A 26,827-nucleotide genomic window follows, 5' to 3' on the forward strand; every position below is an offset into this window, starting at 1 on the left:
GCACGCTGTTTTGCAAGCGCCGCGCATATACTTCGGTTTATACTATACGCTAGGGCCGCAGAGGCGGCCCCAGGCGAATTGAGCACCGCGGGGAGGAGGAACGAGAAAAAAAAAAAAAAAAAGAGCCCTGCGCTATACGGAGAAGGCGTCTACCAAATATGTCCAGCCTACTCGGAATAAACTATTACATAGTTCCCGATCCGTATGTGCAACGCAGGCGGGCGCACGTAAACCGTTTCAGGTCGCCGAGAAGGATGGTCGCGACGTCGCCTCGTCCCGTCTAGCATGGGTGGCTGGTTGCGTCGCTTTCCGGCCTGGATAGATAGTATACACACATACAGTGGTTCGCTAAACCGTGAGGTGTTGTAGTAGTAGTATAGTAATCTCGTCTACCCACTGTTCCTAGGGCGACGGACGCGTGTTCTGCGCGCTAGCGCTAGTCGTAAACAGGATTATTCCGTTCACGCGGGTGGCGTTGAACAACATAAGAAGTCGGCTCGGCTATAGAGGCGCGCTTAGCCAGATTCGGCCTACAGGAAAGGCTCCGTTTTGCATGCGCTCGGCCGTATACAATCTGAGAAACTGATCTGTTTTAGCGGGCAGCTTCCACTCGGAATGACTGTATACAACGCAAGCCGCAGCAGAACAACTGATTGTGTCGCAAGACGCGCGTCCTACATGCACACAAGCGAGGCTCGTGCGCATGCGCGACGAAGCAAGGAAGCATTACCGGCTCAAATAAGAGTCAGGCTCAGATGCATGTCCAAGCTTGTAGTTATGCGAGTGCTCAGAGAGGTTATATATGTATATGTATGTATATAAACACACCAACTCGGCCCAAGCGTCCAACCTTATATGTCACGTGCCTCGTGCGTTGGAGTGCAGTCTCAATAAGCGTTGTGGCAGAGACATATGCAGACGATGCATCCAATACGTAGACGGAACCAGTAGGTTACATGATCTTGAACAGCGGGTAGCATCAGTGGATCGTGAGGCTTATAGCGCGTGAAAAGACAAGGACGAAAGGAGGACGTGACACACACAGGCGCAAACCTGCAACAATCCTTATTTCGAGGAAAGGACCCACACATATATACAACTTTTTCGCATACATCATCATACATGCGCAGTTTGCAAAATATACCTTACAGACCATTACGCGGGTAAGCTAACTCTGCGGGAAAGGGCAATTGATGGTGTTGAAACACAGTTATCCCCGACCCTATTAATCATTTCTGCTTCAATAATTTCGCGAATTAATCTTCCTCGGGCTCTTTCCAGGATTTTCCTCACGCGCTATAAGCCTCACGATGTCATACCAACAAGCCCAAATCACTGCATTACATCATAGGATCACAAGGTTGTAATATATGTTGACTGCTGGCCACAGAACGGGAAGGAAGTTCAATATGTGAGCGTCGATGGATAGTCATTGAATGGCAGGACACCATGATGCTATCGCATCATAGTCGCTCAGGTTGCAGCGTGAACACTTGCGAGTTCTTTCGCCTCCATATGCCCCCCCGTTCCCCATATCCCCCTTTACTCGCGAAGGCGCACTCCTAAGATACAAAGATGGGGCCAAATTGCGACTCATTTCGCAACGGTGCTCTTCGCACAACACATACACGGCGTGCAGAGAAGCCTCGACGCCTCTGCGGCGCTTTCATCCTTTTGTTCGGCGCTAATATGTGGCAACCTGTTCGTCGGCTTTCACGCTGCTCGCCCTTGAATGTCGACAGCGGGCCCCTAATTGGCTTCGGAGGGAGCAGAAAATACACACGTTCCTTCGCGAAGCCTTCCTCCCCCGCCCCCTCTCGCTTCTCTTTCGCTCGAAGGATGCACCGTGTATGTACACGCACGTCAGCATGGCCGCCAACTCGGCAGTCAAGAACAATGAAGCGGCCTGACTTGAAGCCGGCCGTAGTTGTGGCCCTGCCAAGCTGGACGCGCGGACTCGGTAGACGCATGTGTCGAGCTGTAACCCACCAGCCATGAAAAACGTTCAGCGTATACCGAACGCCGAAACTTCGACGTCTCGAGCTATAGCGGCGGGGCAGAGTGTCAAATCTGCTGGCACACATACATCATAGCGATTCTTGATTGGCTAGCACCCGGTATCTCTCAGAATTCACTGTCTATCTTGCGACACACCGGCGAAGCTGGACGGCTCGCTTTGGAGCCTCACTCACATGATTTGTGTAGTGAAAAACACGCATGCAGTGCTGTCAGCACACCACATCGCTCACGGGCGAGACTCGATCCTGCTCTGTCGATGCCGATCGCTTGCAGGAGTTCTTTTAAATCTACCTTTTCATTTATAACAGGCTTTTTTTATCGCTACCGACCGCACACTGTCCCCAGCAGCAGAGCTGTCGCCAACAGCAGAGGACGGGCGACAAATTTGGGACTCCGATTATCGCTAGCCTCCAGCGGAATGGATGATCATCTGTGTCGGTCTATACGCAAATATCCAGAATAATAAAGGGCTGAACGGCCACATTTCACACTAAATGGTCGTTGGTACGGTTAGGTCACCGACAATACAACGACTTCAAAGCGACTGACACAGAGAAGACGACGACGACGACGACGACGACGACGATCCTCTTTTATGGTTCTTAACCCAATAAGGGGGATATGCCAATAAGAATCGGGCGGTAGGATGTAGATTTGTTACGGACAACCACTTGTTCGCCTTTCTCTGCTAGCCATATACTGAAGCGACACAACGACATTCTGCTGCGATAGTAAAAGTATGCTGTTTTAAACGCAGAAGCTGTAGTTATACGCCGTGGTGTTCCCGAGGGAAGGGGACGAGAGAGGGCACACGATCGGCTTATTTAATTAAGATGAATGCCTTTGAACAACAGCTTAAGGAACGTAATTGCTGGTAAACGGTAATTAAAAGCGTTACTGCACTAGCCATAAGGTCGGGTCACGAGCAGCAAGTCTACAGAAAGAAGGAAACTGGTTGGAGCGCGCAGAGTTGGCAGGTGTTGCCAGGACATGACAGTCAGCTTACCGTGATACTTGAAAATTACAAAAGTGTATACAATCAGTGCATTCTATGGGTATTGTCGATCCCCCGTAGTGGTTACAAAGACGGCGCCGAATAAAACAACACACGAAGAAGGGGGACACCGAGACTGCACGTAGGCGCACTAACTAGCCCACCAACACATGCTCAGTTACCCCGTAGTGGGGTGCGCCATATCCGTAGGCACCAAACCAAACAAAACTGACGTATCGGGCACAAGCTTGGAGGTTAACAACGAAGCTCGAGAAGGAGTTAAGGACCGTGCAACGAGCGATGGAACGGAAACTGTTAGGCGTAACGTTAAGCGACAGGAAGAGAGTGATGTGGATCAGAGAGTAATACGGGCACAGCCGATATTCTAGTGGTGGTGATGAAACTTTATTTCCGAAAGGGGTCTTGAAGGACACCCGATGGTTCGTCAAGTTGTAGAGCGCACCTCCCACGTCGGGACGGGAGCCCTGGGTTCTCCGCCGCTTCACGGGCTATCTGGACAGCCCTATAGCTGACATCAAGATAAAAAGAAATGGAGCTGAGCAGGCCACGTAATGCTAGGGCAGATAACCGGTGGTCTATTATAGAGTTACAGATTATAGGTGCCCATGAGAAGGGAAGCGCAGTCGAGGATGGCAGAGAACGGCAGAGAACTAGATGGTGCGATGAAAGAAGGAAATTTGTAGGCATAGGATGGTGTCAGCTGGCGCAGTCGACGCCGACGAGAGAGGCCTTCGTCCTGCAGTAGGTATAGACTAGACTGATGATGACGGCACTCGCCTGAATGTGTAGCTACACTACGCATTCAGTGTAGCTATATAGCGGCACGCTCAACATGTAGCTAACGCATGAGAGTATACAGCCGAGACAACGATAGCCATCCTATTTCGTGAACACGACAAGTTCGTATGTACTACGGTGTTGGGCTGCGAAGCACGAGGTCGCGGGATCGAATCCCTGCAACGGCGCGGCCGCATTTAGGTGAGGGCAAAATGCGAAAACACCCGTGTACTCAGATTTAAGTGCGCGTTAAAGAACCCCAGAAGACCTATGGGCCCCGGGTGTCAGACGACCTAGCTACGCCACTGCTGGCCAGTCTGTTAATTTTCGTTCTTTATTATTTTTTTTACTCGCATTCATAGCACTGTATACATCTTAACAGCCTTTGTCGTTTGCATTCGCTGGACCCTCGTATGCCTGCAACTACGCCTGTTGCCCAAACTTCCCCGAAGCGAAGAAACGGTATACGCATTCGCCAATGCACACACCCGTTGTTGACTGAAATGACCGACCGCATCGAATGCAATGCCCGTGGTGTCAAAGAAACTGCAGAACACCACCTGTGCTGTTAGACAGTCGTCCTTCGAAAATGAAACCGAACGTGAAGCGGACACCTTTCTCGTTGGACAAGATGTTTGGACCGTGGTCTCGCATATCGCAGCTGCAGAAGGCCACAAAAGTCCCGCAACTGGACACGAGCGACCGTCTGCGACACTGCGCTGAGGCATTACGTTTGGTCACTCCAGTGCACATTAACTCTCGAATTTCTCTCCTTCTCTTAATCTCTTCCTCCCCTTCCCTATAGTGCAGGGTAACCAACCGGGCTCAGTCCCTGTCAACTTTCCTGCATTTCGTTTATCCCTACCTCCCCCTCCCCCTCCTCTCTCTCTCTCTCTCATGTATTCGAAACGAAGTGAGGTCACTGGAAACATGGACCTTGTTGATTCCTGCTGAACCCTCGTGTCACGCCTGTGGAACTGCTGGCGCTGGAAATTTGTGGAGTGTGAGGGCGAGGGTTTGCCTACTGCCCCGAAGCTTTTTCAGCTGTGCTGATGCGACACGACGCAGACTGGACGTCCCGGTTCACCATTAAGGAGCGACAAACTGTAAAGAAAGTGAAAGCCGGTCACGTGCCAAATATATATACCTCTCTTATCCAATCGATCAATCGATCAATCAATCAACTGGTTTAAGCCCTGAAACAACAATGGCACCTTAGTAATGTGCCTCAGGTAAATATCAACCACCTAAGGTTCTGGAAGGTTCTAAATGAATATCACAAGCTTGGGACCCGAATCGAATGATGCACAGTAACTATTCGTATTCGTGCTCGAAAAGGAACTCTATTCGGTATTTTCTATTATTCGAAACTAACCAAGTATTTCGCAACAGCTGAAAGTAAAAGTCTGGCTACTGTTCTCCGTCTGTTAAACAAATAATTCGCAAATTATCAGGAACTGAGAAAACGACAAACATTTTGTTCGAAGCCATGGAGAAACAAAATGGGTTATGCAGGCTTTGTTTTCGGTCTTGCGCCGGAGGCCTACATTAGAACCTATGATTCTTGCTGCAGTATGGTATTAAGTGCTTTTGCCAGTCTCTTGTAGCACCTTTCTTTATTTTTATTATATTTTACGATAGAAACCGTGATGCTTTCCTCAAAACGGGCACTTTTACATGCGTCTATGGCACACAAGTCCTTCAGCAAATTCATTATTTTTCTTTTTGCCGCAACTTCTGACCTTTCCTCGGCAAACATTCATTTAGCGTTTTTGGAAAACTCCTCATGCAGCAGCCATTCTTTCTTGAAAAGGTTGTTTGCGAACAGGCTCTAAAACCGTGGAGAGGCTATTCGTGCAGTTTCTCATATTACAATTTGCGATCTTTTGTTTAAAAGTGCCTCTTTGTCCTTGATAGTGAGCTGTCTTTTTTCTTTTTTTTACCCAGGCCATGACAGACGTGGTGCCTAATTATACCAAAACGCTGGAGGTAAATGCGTCTGCGTTTGAGTATTCGATACCATTATTCGTATTCGAAGTTGATATTTGCGGTCACGCCTCTAATAACTACACGAAAGAGAGAGCGTAAACATTATTTTCAAATCAATAAGATTTGAGTCCGGCGTCCTTTTAGTGGGTCTGGGCACCCGCCGCGGACGCGGTTCCGAGACCTTGTCTCGAAGCGGCTTCCTCGGCTCGCTGGACGGCCCAGAGTTGTGCTGTCAGGTTCGAGCTGAGCCGTGCGGTCTTCCAGCGCGACCGGAGGCTGGCGGTGGAAGAGACGGAGCGGTCGGCACTGCCCGACTTGTTTGTTAAGTCCCAACACTCCCATAACATTTGATTTAGTGTGGTAACCTCGCCACACGATGTGCATCTGTTTGTAGTGTACATGTCTGGATATATGGCGTGCATGAGTCTGGGGTTTCTGTAAGAATCCGTTTGTAATTGTTTGTAAGTGTACTGCTTGCATCCTGTCTAACTTAGCGTGAGGGAATGGGTATACGCGTGTTTGTAACTGGTAGTGTGTCGTGATGTCGTGGAACCTGGTCAAACCATCCTCCCACGCCCAGACCTTTGCAGTACCCCGCGGGGGCTCTTCCTCCGTTGATTCTCGGTGAGCGAGGCCTCGAGCAACGCGGTGAGCCGCTTCGTTGGAGGTGCTCAATCCAGTGTGTGCCGGGATCCATAGCAAGTGCCTTCGGTTATCGAAGTCGGCCTCTCCCTGGTGTCGCTGGAGTATCGCTGAAGTATCTGATACGCCTCTTGCGAGATGCGCCCATTTGCGAAATTGCGAATTGCCGTTTGCGAATCGCAGATCACGTATGTTGCTTTGGTTTGTGTGAGGGCCAGTGCTACGGCCGCTTCCTCTGCCGCTTCGGCATGTGCCACCATCAGCGGAACGCGCGAACGACGCGGCCTGGGCCTGAAACAGAGCTCTAGACCACGTGACTCAGCAGTTTTAAACGTCACGAGTCACTGAGCCACTATGAGAGGCTCGTAAATTCTGTCAAATCCACCGCTTCTGGACTTTATGTATGCCTTCTACGACATCGAGTGCAAGGGGTATAACGAACGCGAACTTCGAAAAACGTGTTTCCTTCCGTGGTGGCCATCTCGAGTGAAACCGAAGGAATACCGGCAAGCGAACCGCTCTTATTACGGCGAGAACACAGGAGCAACTTCCAAGTGCGTCGTTCTTCATTTTTCATGGCAACAAAAAGCTGCGCGTTTAGCATTCGTGTATGGTGACCTTTTGCATGGCTGGCTGCGATTGCTGTTAGAGCATAAGTGCTCTCCATCGAGACGTACTCCGCCGAGCAAGGAAAGAAAAGAATAATAACAGACAGCTTTGGTCGTGCAGAAATGCCGCGATGACGAAACTACCTCCGCGGTTACAAACTTTAGCAGCGTATGTCCTTCCGCCACTGGGACCATTCGCGCTCACACACACACACACGCACACACAACCTGCGACAGAGCAGGAACGTCCTTTCCACGCCCTCTCTCTCTCTCTCTCTCTCTCTCTCTCGCTCTCTCTCGTTCGCTGTTTTTCGTTTCTTCATTCACGTGGACTCTGAGAGAAGCCGATCCAAGCCAAGTCGAGCCGCGGTCGAGCGAGCTCCCTGTCGGCCGCGCCGCAAGGCGAGATCATTTGTGCAGTCCGCTCACGGGTCGCCCGTAAATGTCACGGAGCCGGCTCGCTCGCTGCTGGAACGGCCGGCGAGTCCGCGCAGACCGTAAATCTGCGCCGGCTCATCCGGATTTGTGAAATCCCGCGCCGCCCGATGTTCTCTTCTTTCGCACTGGCGTTCGCGATTCCCTCGTTACGACGACGACGTAGCGCGCATCAGCGTGCACACGCACACTCGCTACCCCCCTTCCTCCCCCTTGCTCTTCACACCCTCTCTTGTGGGAACTGGACGTCGCGCATACGCAAGACTGCCTCCTCTCCCTCTCTCTCTCTCTCAAGATCTACTTTGATTCTACCAGCGCACGAGCTCGGCGTTCTGCTTCTGCTGCCGCGTTAATTCGTCGACACGGAGAAGGGAGCAGTGGTCGCTGTCTGGAAAGGAATCACGCAGGCAGACACGGTTTGTCGTACAACGCGGCGGTCAGTGTATGGTACGATTCGAATGTGACGGGGGGGGGGGGGGGGGGGGGGGGTAGTGGAGAAGGTGGGAAGGGCAGCGAAAGTGGCAGTATATATATACATGCCAACGGCGAGGTAGGGGCTGGCTGTCGTCTGTACGCGGCAGATTCAGCGCCGCGAGACATGCAACCTACGTAATACCGACCCCCCGATGGCAGCGCTAGCAGCGGCGGCGAGAGGAAGCTGCAGAAAACAGAAGAAAGTGAGATGTCCCGTCAGGGCAGGAAGAGAAGCAAGAGAGGGACGCGTACTCTGACCTCTCGTTTTGATCTCCGCCCGCTTTTTCCTAGTTCTTCTGCTATGAACGTGTCTGTTTCTTTATTTGAACCTTGTTTAATTTGCTTAAAGTGTGATCGCTTCGACTGCCGCCCGCCACGCAACCGTGGCCACTTGCGACAGGTCTCCTCTGTATGTAGTGGTTCCGTAGGGGTACGAAAACAAGAATTGCGGTGCCGCACGACAACTTTCGATGGTGTTTGGAATGCTTGGGCGGGAGACCTCTTATAAGCTCACGCGAGGTCTCGAGCGCTCGGCCCTGCATATACCGCGCGAGGTTGTTACACCCTATCGCAAGAGCGTAAACGTCAGCCGGCTGGTCTTTCCATTCTGGCGGTAGGGCGCGCGCGTATGTAACAGAGCCGGAGTACTGCACGCCTCACTCCATGGAAAGAGCGCAGAAGTGTGGAATTTCGTCTGTAAGAATGTTTCTTCGAAAACGAGGGATAATCTATAGATAGTCTGCGTGTCTTTTCTTTTTAATGAATTGTATATAAGGTTGTCCTCTCTAACAGCCCAAGGATTTATGACCTTGAGGCTTTCGCTGGCCAATGTGCAGAGAATATATGCAACTTGTTAAGAAGTATACGCGGACGACAAATCGACCGACCAGGTCTGTGAAAGAATTTCGTTCATAACCTTTTTATTCATCATGAGCCTATTTTATGCGCACTGCAGGACGAAGGCCTCTCACTGCGATCTCCAATTACCCCTGTCCTGCGCCAACCGATTCCAACTGGCGCCCGCGAATCTCCTAATTTCATCGCCCCACCCAGTTTTCTGTCGTCCTCGACTGCGCTTCCCTTCTCTCGGCACTTATTCTGTAACCCTAATGGTCCACGGGTAATATAACGTACGCATTGCGTGGCCTACCCAGCTCCATTTTTTATCTCTTAATGTCAATTAGAATATCGGCTATCCCTTTATATAAACGAGTCCATAAAAAAGCAAGTCAGACCCATATGCTCGAGGAGGAGTCTGTAATCAATCCATGGACTATGCAGATGAATAGTTCTAAGGGTGTCCAAACCTGAGCAGGGGGGGGGGGGGGGGGGGGGGTTGCCATCTTAAGTAAAGGTTATGCGACTCTGAATCGCAGACGACCTTATTCGACACGGCGATACGTTCAATGACGAAAAGCTAACGCGAAAGCTTTCTCTATTACCCCCTCCCCCCCTTTCTTTTTCGCACGCCTTGTGAAAGATGTTTTTGATTGGAAACCCGTGACCACGGGATTACATTCGAGCTTGAGCGCTCCTGCAAGTGGTCACCACTTGGTATCGTCACCGCTACACGGCGAATGTTCTATACGCTGCCAGGCCAGCGTGCTCCATTCAAATTACATAGGACAACAGGTTATGCCTCTTTCACACGGGACGTGTAGTGTCATTCACAGTAAGTGACATTCATACCGAATGTCATTGCGGTCTTGCGTTCCCTGTCTACACGGGTGTACAAAATGACATTCGCAATTGATGGTGACGTTTATCGGCACCTTGCGCATGCGCGTGGCAATCGGCAATCGACATATATACTTTGAGGCTGCGCTTCGCCCTGCGCCAAATCGATGAAGAGGTCTTCCCGCTTTCAGCAGCGGGCGCGACTCGTCGCCGGTCCAGTGCTTCGTATTCTTCGCTGACGAAGCTGCAGAGTTGGCTTCCATGGTTGGTGGATAGGCTTTAGCGCGGCACCACATTGAAAACAATATGCAGGAATGGAAAGAAAGAAACAGACGAGCATTTGTAAACATGGCGAAGAGGTGCTAGCGTGCAGGCGGAGACTTGGAACAACAATATAGCTTCACAGCTTACTTCAGCTATCGTGTTGTGCGTCGTAAAGTTATTAAGAAATTCCTAATAGCAACTATGTCAACTTTTACTTCGATTACATTTCGTTTTAACCTATTCATTTCGTGATATTTTTGCCAAGGCCCCCGTTGTCGAGATTACACAAGCAGCGCTTGCATGAGTTCGGGAAACTCATTCAATGGGCGAATGCCATTAGCTGTGAATGTCATTCACTATGCCCGTGTAGAAGCAACAAAAATGGCATTAAGACGTAATCTCATTCGCTGCGAACGACATTACGCATGCCGTGGGACAGGGGTATTAGATAGGTAGAGCGAAGATCACAAATTATCTTTCTTATCGCCAAGTTTCAGCACATATATAAGGGGATTAATTTTCACTACGTATATTCTGCCGTCCTGCATAGCCGCCTTCAGGGGTGTGAGGCGAATACAGGCCGTAACGGTTTTGTAATTGCCCGCCGTTGACGCGTGACCGGAACTGTAGGCCAGGCAACAAGTTTCAGTAAGACTAATTACCTGCTCGGCCGTTCTCCTATATTCCACACCTCGCCCAGCGGGACCTCCTTCCGGAGGGTCCAGGAAAGTCGAGATATGATCTTTGCCGCTTGCGTACGTATCTGTCCAGCAAAGAAGAATTAAGCGACGGAAACCTTTTTTTTTTCTGTTTTCTTGGAGCGGGGGGGGGGGGGGGGGGGGGTGTAAGCGGACAGAATGCGCGAGGTAGCCGATCTTTCATTCCATCTAGATATGTTGACAAACCCAAACAGCTGCCAGCTCGAACACCGGCTGTGCTGCGGCCGTCTGGAAATTCAGCACCGCGGCTACAACCGCAATGGCACGTTACGGGGTATAAGCGGCTGGCCGCAGATACGGACAATCGATACCCAGGTACCGTCACGGCAGCCGTCGGTGTATCTATATATAGGAGAGCATGTCAACGCGCAGGAACGGCTGTAAACTTTATCGCAGTATACAGTAGCTAAAGAATACTAAGTGACGGTGTAGTCCCACATAAAACGAGGAAACAGAGAGATACGAATGTGACGCCGGAGGACTTGAGAATTGAGCACGTATATCTCTCGCTTGTGCATCCGGAGTTACGCGAGACGTCCAGTGCAATGAAATGAAGGGTACAGGATGCAGTGTGCCAATACAAAACTCTCACACACACACACACACACACACACACACACACACACACACACACACACACACACACACACACACACACACACACACACACACACACACACACACACACACACACACACACACACACACACACACACACACACACACACACACACACACACACACACACACACACACACACACACACACACACACAGTAAAGGAGCAGTAGTCTGCAAATGCAAAGTCAGTAGTCTGCAAATGTAGCAGTCTTCGAGGCGGTATGGCTAACGCAACACCCTCCCATCTCACACTAATTGGAGTGTCTGACAGTGCAGGATGCGACGTCTGCAAGCGGCTACGAAGACAACATCAACCGCTTATTGTGAGGCCATGCACTTGGATTTCATTTACTAAGACAGGAAGCACTCTCCAACAACATTGGGACAGCTGGAGCAGCCTGCAGTAGGCTATGAAAGCAGTCCTGTGTTTGTTTGTTTTTAGAGGAGGGGGGGCGGGGGGGTACTGGCCTGTGTCAACTAATTTGACTGCGCGAGGGAGCGCCTTCGCCGGGTCACCATCAAAGAGCCCCCCCCCCCCCCCCCCCCCCCCCCCCCCCCCCTCTCTCTCTCTCTTTATCTCTCTACACCATCGAATTATGTTCGTACCGATTAGTCACTGTGTTTAGTTATGTCCTCGCCGTGGGGCCATTGTGGCATTGTTTCGGCTAATTGTGCTTGTAAAACGATAGTCCTCACTGATAATTAGCCGTGTCGACCGTCTCGCGTATTACTCTACTTGCCGCTTCTTTCGCTCACTTAATACGAAGAAAGGGGAAAGGAAAAATAGTAGTGGAACGCGATAGCATTCAAAGCTCCCTGACTGCTTCTCAGGCTTCCCGGCAACTGCAGCTCATGTAACCGTAACGTTTACCGGGAAACGCTGTCGACGAACGCTATGCTTGGTGCATGCACGAAACTTCACAGAGAGGAGCCACCCTGGGTTCCTGAATGAGTGACAGCTGCTGCTGGCGACGATATCGCCGACGTCACTCTGCCAGAGATTTCTTTCGGAGTTTTCGCGTAACAGAATTACGTTTCCTCGTATATTCAAATTACAGACCGACGCTATCATGTCTGTAGGTTGTGTGTAAGTCGAACTTTACTACTTTTCTACGCATTTTACGTTGAGAAATTCTGTTAGTTCAGCAACGTCCTCGCGCCACAAAGAGGGCCTTCATGGTTGGCTAAGCGTGGTTCGAAACTACTCTTTTTTGGTCGAAACGACGTCCGACGCTAGGCTCCGACGCCACATTTTCTGCGACACGGAGTCCTTAACGCTATCGCGTTAAAACTGACACCCACTGGCAGCACGAGGCTCACTTCAGATCACATCTCGGAAGATTATATAGTGCGCGCGAGAAAGGGGGGCTTTCGCGACCCCATATCGCGCATCGCGCACCCGGCGTGGATGTTCTCCTCCCGGACCACTAAATAAAAAAGGGGGTGCCCCATCTATACTGCTATTAGCAGCGATTGCGAATACGCCTTCCGGTAAGATATTCAAGATTTGCGCGCCTCGCCCACCGCAGCGGGGCTGGGCCGGGTTTTAACGTACCACGAGTACGTCGTAGTCGAGCGCCGCAGCGCGAAGCGCGTCGGAATGGCGTTGAACCGCCGAACGGTCGTCGGGGCATTCTCCCTCCTGCTCCTCCGGAAACGAATGACATACGCGCTTGCGTTGCGCCGCGAAGCCCGTGGGGCCGAAGGTTTGTTTGTTTGTTTGTTACGTTTTCTTTTTTGCCGACGCACCCTCCCATGATGCTTGAGAGAGGCGCTTATATAGGGGAACGCGACGTTGTGCACTGCAAGACGTGCCGAGCGCTGTAACCCGAGGCAAAGAAGAAAAAGAAAGAAAGAAAGACGGAAAGAAAGAAAGAAAGAAAGCGGAGCGCGGGAAACATACAACGCCGCAGCAGCATCAAAAGGCTCGGGTATGCGTGGAGGCCGAAGGGTTGCAAGTGTGGGAGAGGTATGTCAGGCACGGAGAGGATTTGAAGGGGACAAGGTTGGGGGGGGGGGGGGGGGGTGAATCGGCATTTCGAGGGTGCCATAATTTTAATGTGGCGCGGTCGAGTGTCGGGCTAGCGAAGGGTGACACGTGCTACGGGCGGCCCGGCTTGTACTGGAAACGGATATGCTCTTATTTAGGAAGGGCCCGCGCGGCCACCTCCTCCTCCTCCCTGCGTGAATGTCCCGACGCCGCCGAAGCCAAGCGGTGGTGGATCGTTTTATAGCGCGTATACTTGCTTCTTGAATTCTGATATGTGGTATATATATATATATATGCAGGAGTGTGTGTCGTGACTTCCTCTCTTGTCACATTAAGCGTTACAGGAAAGAAATAAAGAATGTTGTCAATTATACTTTGCTGCACAGATAAGCGCGGAGGAAGCTTATATAGGGGAAGAACGTGGAGCATTTCGGGCCGTTTGCGCGCATTGAGACGATTCTAATTTCGCAAATTACGTTGAGTTGAGGAGACCCGACACTCGTTCCTTCCTGTGGCGCGTCCGCGATACAGGAAGAGCCGGGCGGGTATAGGACAGACTCGTGATTGTGCGGCGCTTTTCAGGAGGGCGACTTTCGGGACAGCGATTTCCGCATTGACACGTGCGTACATTGATACGCTGGAGGCACAGGAGTGAGCGACGTGCGATTTGTATTTAGATAATATATACGCAGAGCTCTGTAGGGCCTGGCGGGTGCGCGAGCAGTCTCGCTTTATCACGAAAGTCACATAGTGCATGTGATGATAGGTAAGCCTGCGTCTTTTCCAAGCCGCCTTCGTTTAGTATAGGGTTCATGGTAACTGAACCACTCCATATATAGGACAAATTTTGAGGTAGGGTAATGATCATATAACTCCGGACACATCACAAACTCTTGGACAGCTTTTATCATGGGCGCAATGATTGCCTGGCAGGTGAAATTCAGAGGAGGAGGGGGAGCAGTTGCTTACTGCCACTGCACTGCCTAAAGACCGAGTGTTCGCATTCACTCGACAGATAGAGATCACGCAATCGATCGATCGATCGATTGATTGATCGATTGATTGATTGCTTGATTGATTGATTGATTGATTGATTGATTGATTGATTGATTGATTGATTGATTGATTGATTGATTGATTGATTGATTCGGTGGGTTTAACGTAAGAAAGTGAAACTGGAGCTATGGAAGACGCTGCAGTTTTTGAACACTTGTGATTCTTTAACGTGCACTTACATATACGTGTACGAGCGTTCTTGAATTTCGCCCCCATCGAAATGCGGCCGCCGCTACTGGGACTCTAACCAACACCACCTAGATATCGCAAGGCCTTTTCGCTCCAATCCATGACGTCATGTTACTGGCCCGACTGCCATAGAGTATAATGGGGACGCTGCCGAGTATAGGCAACACTGATTTTGACGTCACCGCTTTCATCACGCCAGCCTTGTGAATGGAAATTTCGGGCCAGTAGCGTGACGTCATGGATCGGAGTGAAAATGCCTTGTGCTATATAAGTGGTGTTGCTCGAACCCGCGACCTGGTGCTAAGGCAGCAGAAACGATTGCCCAGCTTTCCCCACGCGCCCCGATCCCCTGTCCCGTGCTGATGGCGCTTCTATATACCGTTGCATCATGACTTATTTTCTTGCGAAAATTCAGACACTCACACGACTCGCCTACAGTACCCGCGCACGACGGTGAGATGGCTAAACTCTTGAAGGACTGTTTTATAGGTATCTCTGTACCGTGCACTGTTCTCTCCTATAGTTGCTTACGTTTTCAACGTGTGTGTGGTGTAAGCCAGCGTATACCCTTGTTTTGCGAAGTCAGTCTTCAGCGTGCCTTCTTGCCTATAAAGTAAGCCTCCCTCCGACTCTTACACGAATGCCTGCGTGTTCTGCGAATGCACGGTGTACAGTGATAGCCACTGAACGTGCCGCTTTGCGCCAGTGCTCAGCGACGGTGGAGAGACAGGGCGACAGCCGTCAGTGTTGCCGTCCTTATCTCTTTCTTGACGCAGCATATATATCTGCCGTCCGGCGGGCTCCAACAAAAGAATCGTGGGAGCCTAATTAATTTCCCAGACGCGAAAAACGATCCACCTCATTTCGGGAAGTTACAAGAATGCGCTGCGATATGTTGCGCCTCGGCCGTTTGCTGATAAGAGACGCCAAATGACCTCAAGATGCTTTGTTTGAGAATTTTCTCAAGTGGCAACGATAAGCGGGCGCCTCCTTCTTCCTTTCTCCTTCTCTTTTATCTCGTCTTCAAGAAATCTCACGCGCTGACGCTTCTTGTTGCTGCCTGACATTCCGCAAAACTCCCCGACCGCGGGGTTCACTGCAGCCTTCGACGCGTGGTGCCAGCGACCTTTGTGAATGGTTGTGCCAGTATCGTTATGCGTCTTTAGCACGCGTTTCCAATGTACGGGATGAAGGGCAAGGAACGCGCCTCTTACGTTTACTCTTCTTGGAATGGGAACGCTTGACAAATAACAGGGTCAAGAGATACAGGGTCAACTGCTGAGATACATCGTCGATAGGTGAAATCATCTCCAGAGCTCGCCGCGCTTCCCTTCCATTCACGATCGCAACGAGGTTGTTTCTGTGGGCCGCGCTTTTCGTTACGAGCACTTCAGTACATACTCAGAACGCCGGAAATTATGCTTGAATGTTGGAGAAGGGTGAGAAGGCGGAAGCAGGGTGTTAACTCGCAAGGAAGGTGATCTGAAATTTGACACCTGTAGCTAATCTCTGTCGCAGCTAAAATTTGCCGCGGTTGCTGTCCTGCGAAGCCCCTTACGCATGGGCAGCTCGATGACCGCATCAGCGTAGAATAGTGAACAATCCTTGATCACGAAGTTACAGATATTGAAGATGACCTCGAAGACACGGACAAAGAAGGTGCATTGGGTGGTCAACACGCGCCGATGTTTGTTGCCATGAGACGTGTGTTGCCATGAGACGTGTGTTGCCACATGAACAAGCTTTCTGTGTTTGTGTCTGTGCGTGCGCGACAGTTCCAGGACGACACATCAATAAGCCCGTATTGCTACTCTCGTCTACGGAGCAAGCGTCTAACCGAAGCTGATAGATAACAGCCGATAGATAACCGGTGGGTGCTTGTTCGCTCGGGTATAGCCGATATGCGCACGTCAAATTTGTAAAGAGCGGACGCCGAGTAGACGAGAGTGGCAGATTAGCGTGCGCTGAAGCTTGTCTGTCTTTCGGCTAACGGACTTACACAGTGAAACGAATTAGATCGCAATGCTTAGTGCGGATTTCTTTTTCTATTCAATGCTCTCTAACACTTTATGCCACTCGAAGCTCCTTCGCATACCTCCTGTACCCCTTGGAGACACTGAATGCGTCTTGTGCGCTGGGACAAAGTGTTACACACAACGATAGGTACCGTACCTATACTGTGGGATCCAATTTCAGTTCTTGAAATTACATTGCCCATTTTTATCTCAAATAAATTTCTCTCGACTTGAATTACGATGTGTCATATCACTCCTTTCAAATGGAGGGCAGATATTTATTTGCCTTATCATCTTTGGGATCTTGAAAAACGTGTTAAGGTAGGCTAGTCGACTCTTGCTACACATGCCGAGAACTGATGTTGAAGGCTACACACAGAAATCACTGTTTGGGTCTTTTATGCACGGTACGTAGCGCGCTCACTCTGTCTCTGCACCTCACGTGATCTGCGGAGTGGACTAAAACTCACTCGTTCACGCGCGCTTCTCTCGCCCTGCAGCAGCAGCCGCAGCAGCAGCAACAGCCTCAGCACCAACAGCAGCAGCACCAACAGCAGCAGCAGCAGCCTCCCAACCGGCGGGTCGGCCTGCAGTGCTCCAACTGTGCCACTTCGACGACGACGCTGTGGAGGCGCAACAACCAGGGGGAGCCAGTGTGCAACGCGTGCGGCCTCTACTACAAGCTGCACAACGTAAGCTTAAAGGGAGACTGAAAAAAAAAAAAAAAACATAGGGGCGGCAACGCCGTATTGAGCATCCTGATCCAGTTAGCTGTGGCGTGTGCTCGGTCGTAGATAATTTTTTTTTTATGGGTACAGATAAACTACGTTACACTCTAGAGACGCCGAATAGGGTGTTCAGAGAACTTGTACAGAGCCACAGCGACCGAAGTAAACAAAGAAGCATATCTGTGACGTCACACTTACGTACTACATGGTGCTGGGGTTTCGGGGAGACATTCAAGAAACGTAACACCGGACCTTTCTCTTCTCTCCCGATAACCAAACCTATCGTAAAAAAAAAAAAAAAACGAAAATTGTGTTCTGAATGAACACTTCATCACTCCAAATTGATCCTGGAATTTGTGTTTTAGCGTGCGTTTAAAGCAGACCACGCGCACCTTAGTATAGTCAACGAGCACGGTGTCACTGACCTACAGCCAAGTCCATCGTTGCCGAATACACAAACACGTCATCCGAAAAAGAGCAGCCGCACTTACCAGGGAACGAGCCGGTTTCGACATGGACGCCGAGAAGCGCTGCTTCTGTGGTCCACGTCCAGCGCGAACAAAGGCTGGGAGAAAGGAGGCGGGGAGGGAGGTGGAAAGAGGGAGGAAGGTTCGTGAGGAACAGTCACGTTCGTTTGCGGGAGAGTGCACGTACAAGGGTGAGCGAGGATAGCAATCAGACGATTGACTTTGGTCGTGTTGTGACACGCTCTGTCGGAGACCCGGGGCGGCGGTGCGTTGTTGGCCGAGTCCGAGTGCTCCCCGCTTGGTTGGGGTCGGGTTGTTGCGAGAGGAGAAAGGGCGACGCCGGAATAATTATTTATTTGTTCTACGTCCTTTCTTTCTTCGCGTCGTAATTTAGGCGAGGTTCGCAACTCTTCCGAGGACGGAGTAATAAAAATGACCTGCGTGTCGAAACACCGTTTCTTGCGATTTCCTTAATTGCGGCGAGGCGCAAGGTCAGGGTCTATCATGAGCTTCTATACGTTCGGACCACAAAACACTGAAGCCGTGGCTATGTGGGACCAACGGGCGCCGTTGCGGTGATGTGGACTTGCGCAATGGCTTTATAGCTATTTAGGCAACCGAGCGACCACGCTGAATAATGTAGAACGTTGCCCTTTACGGCGCGATGGATGAACACCTCCCAGGTAGCATAATGCCTGCGTTCCTCAGGGAGTGATGTTCCAAGGGGAATTAGGCAACGAGTTCACTTTAAACCGGGTGATTGCCAAAGATGACTGCCAAAAAACCAAATTTAAACCAAGGATGATTGCGGTAAGCGTCTTCAACACCGACTGAAATGCATGCTCTCGCCTTCTTTCACGGCGCTACGACTGAAAGAACATTGGATTCGTTTTTTCTAAGCATTTACTTTTTTTTCTGCAGTTCGATCAATTCGTTAATCGTCGCATCGAGTGGACGATGCGCCTGGTAACGACGTTGCGACTTCGTGCAGTCAATTGCGGAGGGCAAAACGAAAAGAAAGAAATGGAAAGAATCGATACGAAATCTGGCCCCACGTCTTACGCGTCCCTACAGGAGGTGTTGGACACCTGTACGCGGTGTCCGCGTGTAGTCGACGTTTGCTTTGCTGCAGCAAGAAAGCGGGCTGTTTGGTTGCTTCTATTCATCGCTCGTATACATTCAAGAGCAGCGATATAGATGAGAAAGCGACATTTACTACGCGCCTCGAGGCGAAGCGCACCCCCTTGCCTCACGCCGACGTTCCCTTCTTCTTTTAATCTTTCCGTCCCGTTTTCCCTTTCCCCAGTGTAGAGTAGCCAACTGAGCTCAGTCGTGGTTAAGCTCTCTACCTATCATTTATCACTTGCTCTCTCTCTCTCTCGTGGTTGCGCAGGTCAACAGGCCCCTGGCGATGAAGAAAGAAGGCATCCAGACGCGCAAGCGGAAGCCCAAGAGCGCCAACGCGGACGGCAAGTCCTCCAAGAGCTCGAGCAAGATGAACGCCGCGGCGGCGGCCGCTGCGGTGGCTGCGGCCGCACACGAAGCCATGGACAGCAAGCGCATGGTGCCCATGTACTCCACCATGATCGCGGCTGACCACAACATCGCCGCGTACGGCATGCAGGTTCGCAGGGCGAGTCCCGGTGAGTCATCATCATCATAATTTATTTTACCTTAAGGACCCCTGTAGGGGTACTACATAAGGGGGGGGGGAGGGGTTGCAGAAGATAAGAATAGAAACAAAGAGATGGTTACAATTTCCAACAAAACTCAGCCTGTGTATTCGTATGAGCACAGAAAAGGAAAATAAAGGGAGAGAGAAAAGGAAGAGCGAGGAAAGAAAGGCCAATAGGCACACTTAATAGAATGCAAAAGCAAATCAGCAGAACGGTCACAGTGTGAGACGGCAATCGCAAAAGAATGAAGACATTTTACGGTCATTATGAGGTTAGGGTTTGAAGTGACCAGTAAGCAGCTGTTTGAAGATAATGAAGTTACGCTCATTGACAACTCTATCTGGTAAATTATTCCACTCTGCAATGGCGCTAAGCAAGAACGATTTATTAAAGGAAAATCTTGAACCATGCAAGCGCTGGATCCTGCAAAAGTTAAAAAGGCGACGATATCTACGGGTTGGTGTGATTAGAAGCTTTCTGTGCAGTTCAGGGAAGCTATAATAAAGTCGCTGGAAAAGGCACAGTTTTGCAATTTTCCGACGCAACATCAATGGTTCGAGTCCTAGAGATGATTTAATCGCTCAGACACTTTCCTCACGGCTGCACCTGTAAGTGATAAATCTAGCGTCACGATATTGTATTGATTCTAATATATTAATTAAATAAGCTTGGTGCAGGTTCCATAGAGCTGAGGCGTATTCAAGTTTACTTCGAATAATAGTTTCATAAGCTAGTTTTCTTGTGGATGAGGGGCACAGCGCAAGGGTACGTCTGACGTAACGAAGTGTATAGTGTTGTCGGTAGCCAATTTTGTTACATTGTCGGACCAGGTCAACTCGCTATAAATCGTGATACTGAGATAACGATATGATTCAACAATGGACAGGGCTGTCGAGTTTAAAAAGTACGGGTGATCCTTATTAGAGTGTTTACGGTATACCTGCATAACTTTACATTTGGAGATGTCAAGTTTCATTAAAGTGTTCGAACACCAGGTTTCTAATAAGTGTAAGTCTTTCTGCAGCATTGCATGGTCGGTTGGGTCTGTAATGCGACGATAAATTACGCAGTCATCTTCAAGCAGTCGGATATTGGATGATATGCCGTTAGGGGAAGGTCGTTTATGAAGATGAGAAAGGGGACGGAGGACAGACCCCTGTGGTACTCCGGAGATGACGCTAGCAGTGGTCGAACAATGATTTCCGACAGCTGTGTACAGGAATCGGCCACTGAATGAATGAATGAATGAAAATTTTGATTATCAACAAAATAGTAGGGCTACACGAATTGAAAAGCAGTCAACAGCAGCATTGCGGGTGCCTAAGGGGCCCTTACAGAAGGCTGCACGCATAGGTATTTACACACCGCGTACACACACGCACACACATACAAAAAAAGAGATACACAGAAGCGTGAAACAGTGAAAAAAAAATAAGGAGGAACGATAAAAGAACAAGACATCAACAAGCAGGAACGTATACATACATATAGTAGACCGATTTTGTTGACCATTTTGGACATTCTCTCCTTTTCTCGCTATTGACAGATCGCTTCGACGTCGTTGCCTTAGTGATCGGTGTGATTGCGGACGTACCTCGTCTGAATGTACAGTTTCTAAAAAAAAAAAAAAGTAGGAATGACTTTAGCGCAATGCATGTTGCACAATATATGGCGGCCCAACGCTTTACTCAAACGTGTGGCTCGTACGTTGTTCTTGCTTTCGGGTACTTCTTAACAGCATATGTAACGTATGAAAGCAGACCCATGTACTAACTACCCAGTAATCGCCAATTTAACAATGTTTTGGCAACCATAACTTCGGAACTATTGTATCGTTGGAAAACCAGCTTAGCACTTTTATAAAGGGTCTATCGCTGGCCTCCTCGTGCCTTCATTCTTTCATATTTTCCTTTTTTTCAGCAATGTTTAACTTATACACCCAGTTGCTCACTCACTTCCTCACCCATCGCCTCCTTCCAGTCTCTGAAAATCCATTCATCAACTTTTATTTCGCAAATAATTTCATCTCTTCACATTGCCAGAAAAGTGCTCACTTTATGATTCTCTCCACCACTGTTAACTTCCCGTGTTCAACTGAAGTGTCCACGAAGTGTCGCTGTTCCCGTGTGCATTTGCGTTGTACGTGAAAGTAGGGCAGAGCTATCTTAACCGCCGCCTTCACATCCACGGCACGCAAGGTTAGGTCGCCTTGAAGTTAAATGACGTGATCTGTCTGTCCTTTTACTTCTCCTCTCCCTCTCGCCTCATTGCAGACAAAGGCCTCGGCTGCGCGTCTGGCGTGCTGCCCGCTTACGCCCCGACGGCGGTCATCAAGCACGAGGTGTCCATGCCGGCGTCGCCGGGGGGCATGAACGTCGACATGATGGGCAACGCCGTCGGCGAGTCGCACAGTCCCCGCTCGCTCTCCTCGCCCATCGCGCCGTCGTCGGCGGCGCTCAACAAGCACCTGCACGGACTGCGCATGAGTCCGCTGGACGTGCAACCCGTCACCAGCAGCCCGCTGCTGATGACCGGAGACATGCAGTCCGGCAACGTGTACCAGACGCCGACCAGCGTGCTCGTGCAGGTCGACCAGAGCAAACTGCAGCAGGGGAACCCTTCCACCATCATCCAGCATCATCACTCGTCCTAAGATGCCCCCTCTCCTCCTCTTTCTCCTCCTCGCCGTCCCGCTTTCGGCGTCGATCCCTCAGAGGGCCGGACTTTTCTGGGACACCTGCAGCCAGCCAACAGCGGCGACAATGCTGGCTTTGGCGTCGAGAGGGACAACACTCCTAAAGAGACCACTCCTCAAGGGGCCATCTGTCAAGAGACCGCAAGTCACGGAGTGGTCCTGCAGCTAGCCAGAAGCAGCGAGCGTGCCGACTCCGTCGTCGATGAGGACCACACTCCTCAAGAGACCAGCCGTCAGGAGAAGACTACCAGGTCCATTGCCTTGTAAGGACAGGTCTTCTGCGCATCGCTCTATCAGAAGCGTGATCGGTCGGTTTATCAGACAAGAAATAAAAACGGTCTGCCCGGACTCTTACCCGCTTAAAGCAAACCGGCAAACGTTCGAAGCACTTAAACCGAAATGGAGTGACGGATGCAGCACGCAGCTCTTTTGAGTTCAAGCACTTCCTCCCTTATTTGACTCGGCAAGAGACGTGAGGATTTCACAGCACAGACATTCCAGGACATGCTCTAGTGTACACATTGGCAGTCATATTGCAGTTCGTGCCGAGGTAATAATAGCGACCAAGCACAATTGCACTTATACGGTTACCAGCGACGGGCCAGCCTTGTTCTCGAACCATGGAACACTGCTTGTCCGATGAGGCTGACAAGCTGGAAATCAAAGCGATGAAAAACGACTCGCAACAACCGCCCTTGTTCGCCTTTCTGATTTATTTTCAAGAGGCGAGTGACCAAGTACCTGTGTCGTGCAATGAATTGCCTTGTGCATCGCCGGCGCCTTGAACAGTGATGAACAATATTTCTCCGTGCCCATATCGCCTGTGCCATTGTGAGGACCGCTGAGGTTGCTGCAGTTCGGTGCAGTGACTGCTCAGCAGTGCAGCCAAAGTGTGTGTGAGCGTCAGCAGAGCGCCGATCATCCAGCAGGGAAGGAAAAAAAAACCTGACAATGCACTTATTAAATACAGCACTTCCAGTGGGTTGCTTTTCTTTGTCTCTCGCAGGATATCATCCGGTTAAAGCAGTCCGCGAAGCCTGCCTACAAAAGTCCGCTCTCATACTTAAAAAATACTCGCTCGATGTGGCAATACCGCGAAAACGTGATTCCAGTAGTTTCCCGCTATCATTTGTTTTAGTGAATGACACTATTGGGATCAAAGGATCGCCGTGACGGGTTCGGAGCCGTGTGCGGCTAAGTCACTACAACTACAAGTCACTCTGTCACTAGAACGGCTTGGTTAACTGGAGTAATCAACAGCAGCCAAACAAACAACGCCTCAGCCTGAAGACAGCGTTTTAACGGGAGGCATTGTTTTCTTCAGGACTCTGACGACAAATCCACTTGTCAAAACGTTAGCTCCTGGGTGAGGCTTCGCTTCGTTGCTCGCTGATGATGTGATCGTTTTGTCTTGTTGGGTTGGTTGCAGAGCATACGAACGTGAGTGAAATTGTTACTCCACGCGAACCATCGCGCTTCAAGGTGGTTTCCCTCCACTTCCCTCCCTCCCTCCCCCCGCCCTATCATGCACTGTGTCGGGCAATCGATCCATAACAGAAGCTAGGAGGGAGATATGGAAAATGTCATCTCGAAAGGCAAGCTTGGGAAGAAATGTGTGCGTCCTAGCCCTGGAACTGGGAATCAGCTACACTATCTTTTCACGAGTAGGCAATGAAGGATGCCGGACTGTTTTAGGCGGTGACGTCATGTGGGCGTGTATACTAGACAAACAGGGTGAAACTGACTTAGGAACTTTTTTGAGGAATGGGGATGGCTCGAATCCGCTCTGTAGCTTTTCACACTCAACGTTTTCTTCTCCCCTTCCCTGGGCGGGCCGTATCGTTCCTTCCTTTCACTCATGGGTCACATCTTGTGTAGATAAGATTTCGGGGCACATCTTTTCATAATCTTATCCGGGATACGTGAGCGGGGCCAATATTTTTATTTGTTTGTTGTTGTTTTTTTCAACTCCTCGTGGAACTCCGCGCGAAGTGTTGTGGTTGTGTGCGGTGGCGTGGCACCAGACTGTCGTGTTGTGAAGTGCGAACAATGACTTTTCGGTGCCTGACGTGTGACACGTGGTGCGCACCAATCGAATGATTTCCAGCGCGGACGTTGCACGTACAGTGTTTTCTGTTTCTTGTTTCCCAATGCACTTGTCAGGTACGATGTTCGAAGCAATAGAAACAAGTTTCTACAGAACTGCACTGAATGATCTTGTTTTCTTTCTGTCCTTGTGTCATTCCTTCGTTGAAATAGCTGCATGCGGTAATGCAGTCTTCGAAACAGACTTTGCACTATGACAAAAGGAATTAGAAAACAAAATAAAAGAAAATGAAATTGCTGCGTTCGTAGCACTTCAATATGTAACGGCGGAGTGGCCTACAGTTTCAGTTTCGACTGTCAAAAGCAGCGACGTTCTGGGTGTTTTATGACGCTTCAGCTTCCAGATTTCACTGCACTGTACAATTTTATTATTGAAAGCGAAGATTTCGTAGATTAAATTTTTTTTTTTCAGATGGTGCTACTATGGGGGGAGGGTGGGGGGCGGTAAATGTATTAAGCTACAATAAATAGAGAATCCTTGCCGTGTTCTGCCCTTTACCACGTTTAGAAAGATATGCTAGCCTTTTGAGTTAATTGTGGCAAACGCTATTGCAGCTCGAACTGAATGGAATCAAGAAGGTAACGTTTCCTCTAGAGGACATGCCAAATATTCGTGATTCACTGTCAAGTTGCTGCAGCTCCAGGAGACCTGTAACTCTGGCTCGTTGCTCTGGTCAATGCCGATGCCTTTCATCTCATAAAACCGTCTCCTCTCCCCCCCTCTCTCTCTACCTCACGTTCGAACACCGATTTCACCGCGCAGATAGTTGGGAAAAGCGTAGTGCTGTCACTGATCAACAGCAACACCAAACATGGGTGACATTTCACCAAAAGAAGCACTTGAGTGAAGTCTTCCTGAAAATTTCAAGTTTCTTTTTTTAGCTAACTCTTAATTTAGCGTAACTCTGAGTTCAACGCGCAGAAGTTTACTTTGCAAATAAAACTGAATTTTATTTTTAAAAATAGCAAATATCTGGTAAGAAAATGCTGGTCTTACAATGAAAAAGATTTCTTTTTTTTTTTCACTTTTCGCTAGGACAGCGTGAGGTGCGATGATCATCATGCTCCAAGAGTCTAGCAGTCCCTTAACGTGGAGGCCTGCAAAACAGGCCCTGTTTCCTAGCGGCTACAGGGGCACGTTGCATGTCTCGCATATCCACGTCGTCCTCGACGGGTGCGATGTTGTATACTACAGACGGCACACCCCGTAGAATACACATTTTCGGCTAGCGCTTGCAGTGACGCATACATATTGTAGCGTCTGCATGAGGCATTGATTTTATTATCTGGGCCACCTCGGTGATGGAGCCTCATGAAAGAACAAGGTCCGCTAAGTTGGTGCGTACAATTTTCACCGCTGAGTTGAGCGTAGCCATCTGTCTGAAACACCCGCATCTATGTCATGGACAGCTTCAAGAAAAGGCTGGGCATTTCACTTGCACTCACTACCTGTTTGTCCTGGGATTGGGCAGATGACCCTCCACTGTATGGTTAATGGTTAAAGGTGGTGAACCTATTTGGGACGGGCCGCGCGTGGACACCTTCGCAGTCGTTAGAGGAGAACACAATCTTCACCAGTCCCTCTATCAGGAGGCTCACACACAGTGCGAAGGGCTTTTTCTCATGCCGGCTTTTCCTTTGCGCGTTTCAATAGACTGCACTATGGAGCCTAAAATTTAGAACCCCATCATTTGATTTGTCACCCGCTGCGAAACTATCCGAGTGAGATTGCGTTTCGACCAACTCCTAATACTAAACGCCAAGCGATAATGACAAATACAAGCCCCCTAAGAATCTCCAAGCATGGCGGTCACTCCAGGTGACCACAACTTACAACCGTGCCGTGGTAAGCTGTTATAATGGAGCTCGACACTTCGTTTCTTGTACGATAGGAACTTTCCATGCATAAAATACGTTATCCCATGCTTGCAGCTTAGTACGTACTGATCTTAGGTTTCTTTCCATAGAAGACTGTTGGGTTCTACGTGTCCCGAGTCATGGAGGTCATTGAAGCAGAGAAAAAAAATTTGTCGCACGTGAGACTGGAGCCTTTGTAGGACGTAACACCGCTCTTAAAGTTGCGGAAGCTTGAAAGAATGCGCCGTTTGAAAATCTTCACACGAGAACTCGGACGCTTCAAGAGGGTAAGAATCCAGAAAAGGCGGGCCAACCCAGGTGAACACCATGCTGGAAAGAGGAAAAAAAAAAAAAGAAGGCGTGTTTTCGAGCATAAATTTCCATTGGCCCTTCAACATTCTCAACAGTTGCGGAAAGTTGCAAATTCTTTGAAATTCTGGAATGCGCCACATTTACGACTCCTTATACTCAGAAATAAGAACTAACATAAGCATTCTGTTCGCGACGCCATTCATAACGTTTAAACAGGAAAAAAAATTATCGTTTTGTGTATAATACAATGTCATGGCATTTTTTTTTTTTTTGAGTTGCAATATGGTTAAACTATGCCAGCCGACGTGATCATGTTGTGAATTCCGCAAAACATAAATTTTCGTCATATAGAAATACAAGCTCACAATTTTCTTTCGTTACGGAAATATAAATATAGTATCACTATACCTCAGTTTATCATTGTTCATCTACTTTCAGCAAATCATTCAAATGAAGAATAAGAGTTCGACAAAAAAAAAAAAAAACGATACAGCTTT

The 26,827-nt window shown here is 49.5% G+C and overlaps 1 protein-coding gene across 3 annotated transcripts in view; it reads left to right on the forward strand.

The window, feature by feature from the left end:
* Nucleotides 1-24,262, forward strand: part of LOC126522919 (uncharacterized) — a 134,001-nt gene extending 109,739 nt beyond the window's left edge. For all 3 annotated transcript variants that reach the window (XM_050171764.3, XM_050171766.3, XM_050171767.3), the window contains 3 exons: nt 16,990-17,181; nt 19,078-19,327; nt 21,634-24,262. In XM_050171764.3, coding sequence (XP_050027721.2) covers nt 16,990-17,181; nt 19,078-19,327; nt 21,634-22,013 — 822 coding nt within the window. In that variant the 3' untranslated portion in view covers nt 22,014-24,262. The remainder of the gene's footprint in view (nt 1-16,989; nt 17,182-19,077; nt 19,328-21,633) is intronic.
* Nucleotides 24,263-26,827: the final 2,565 nt, after the last annotated feature.

This window comes from Dermacentor andersoni, chromosome 6 (genome assembly GCF_023375885.2).
Source record: "Dermacentor andersoni chromosome 6, qqDerAnde1_hic_scaffold, whole genome shotgun sequence".
NCBI classification, from domain to species: domain Eukaryota; kingdom Metazoa; phylum Arthropoda; class Arachnida; order Ixodida; family Ixodidae; genus Dermacentor; species Dermacentor andersoni.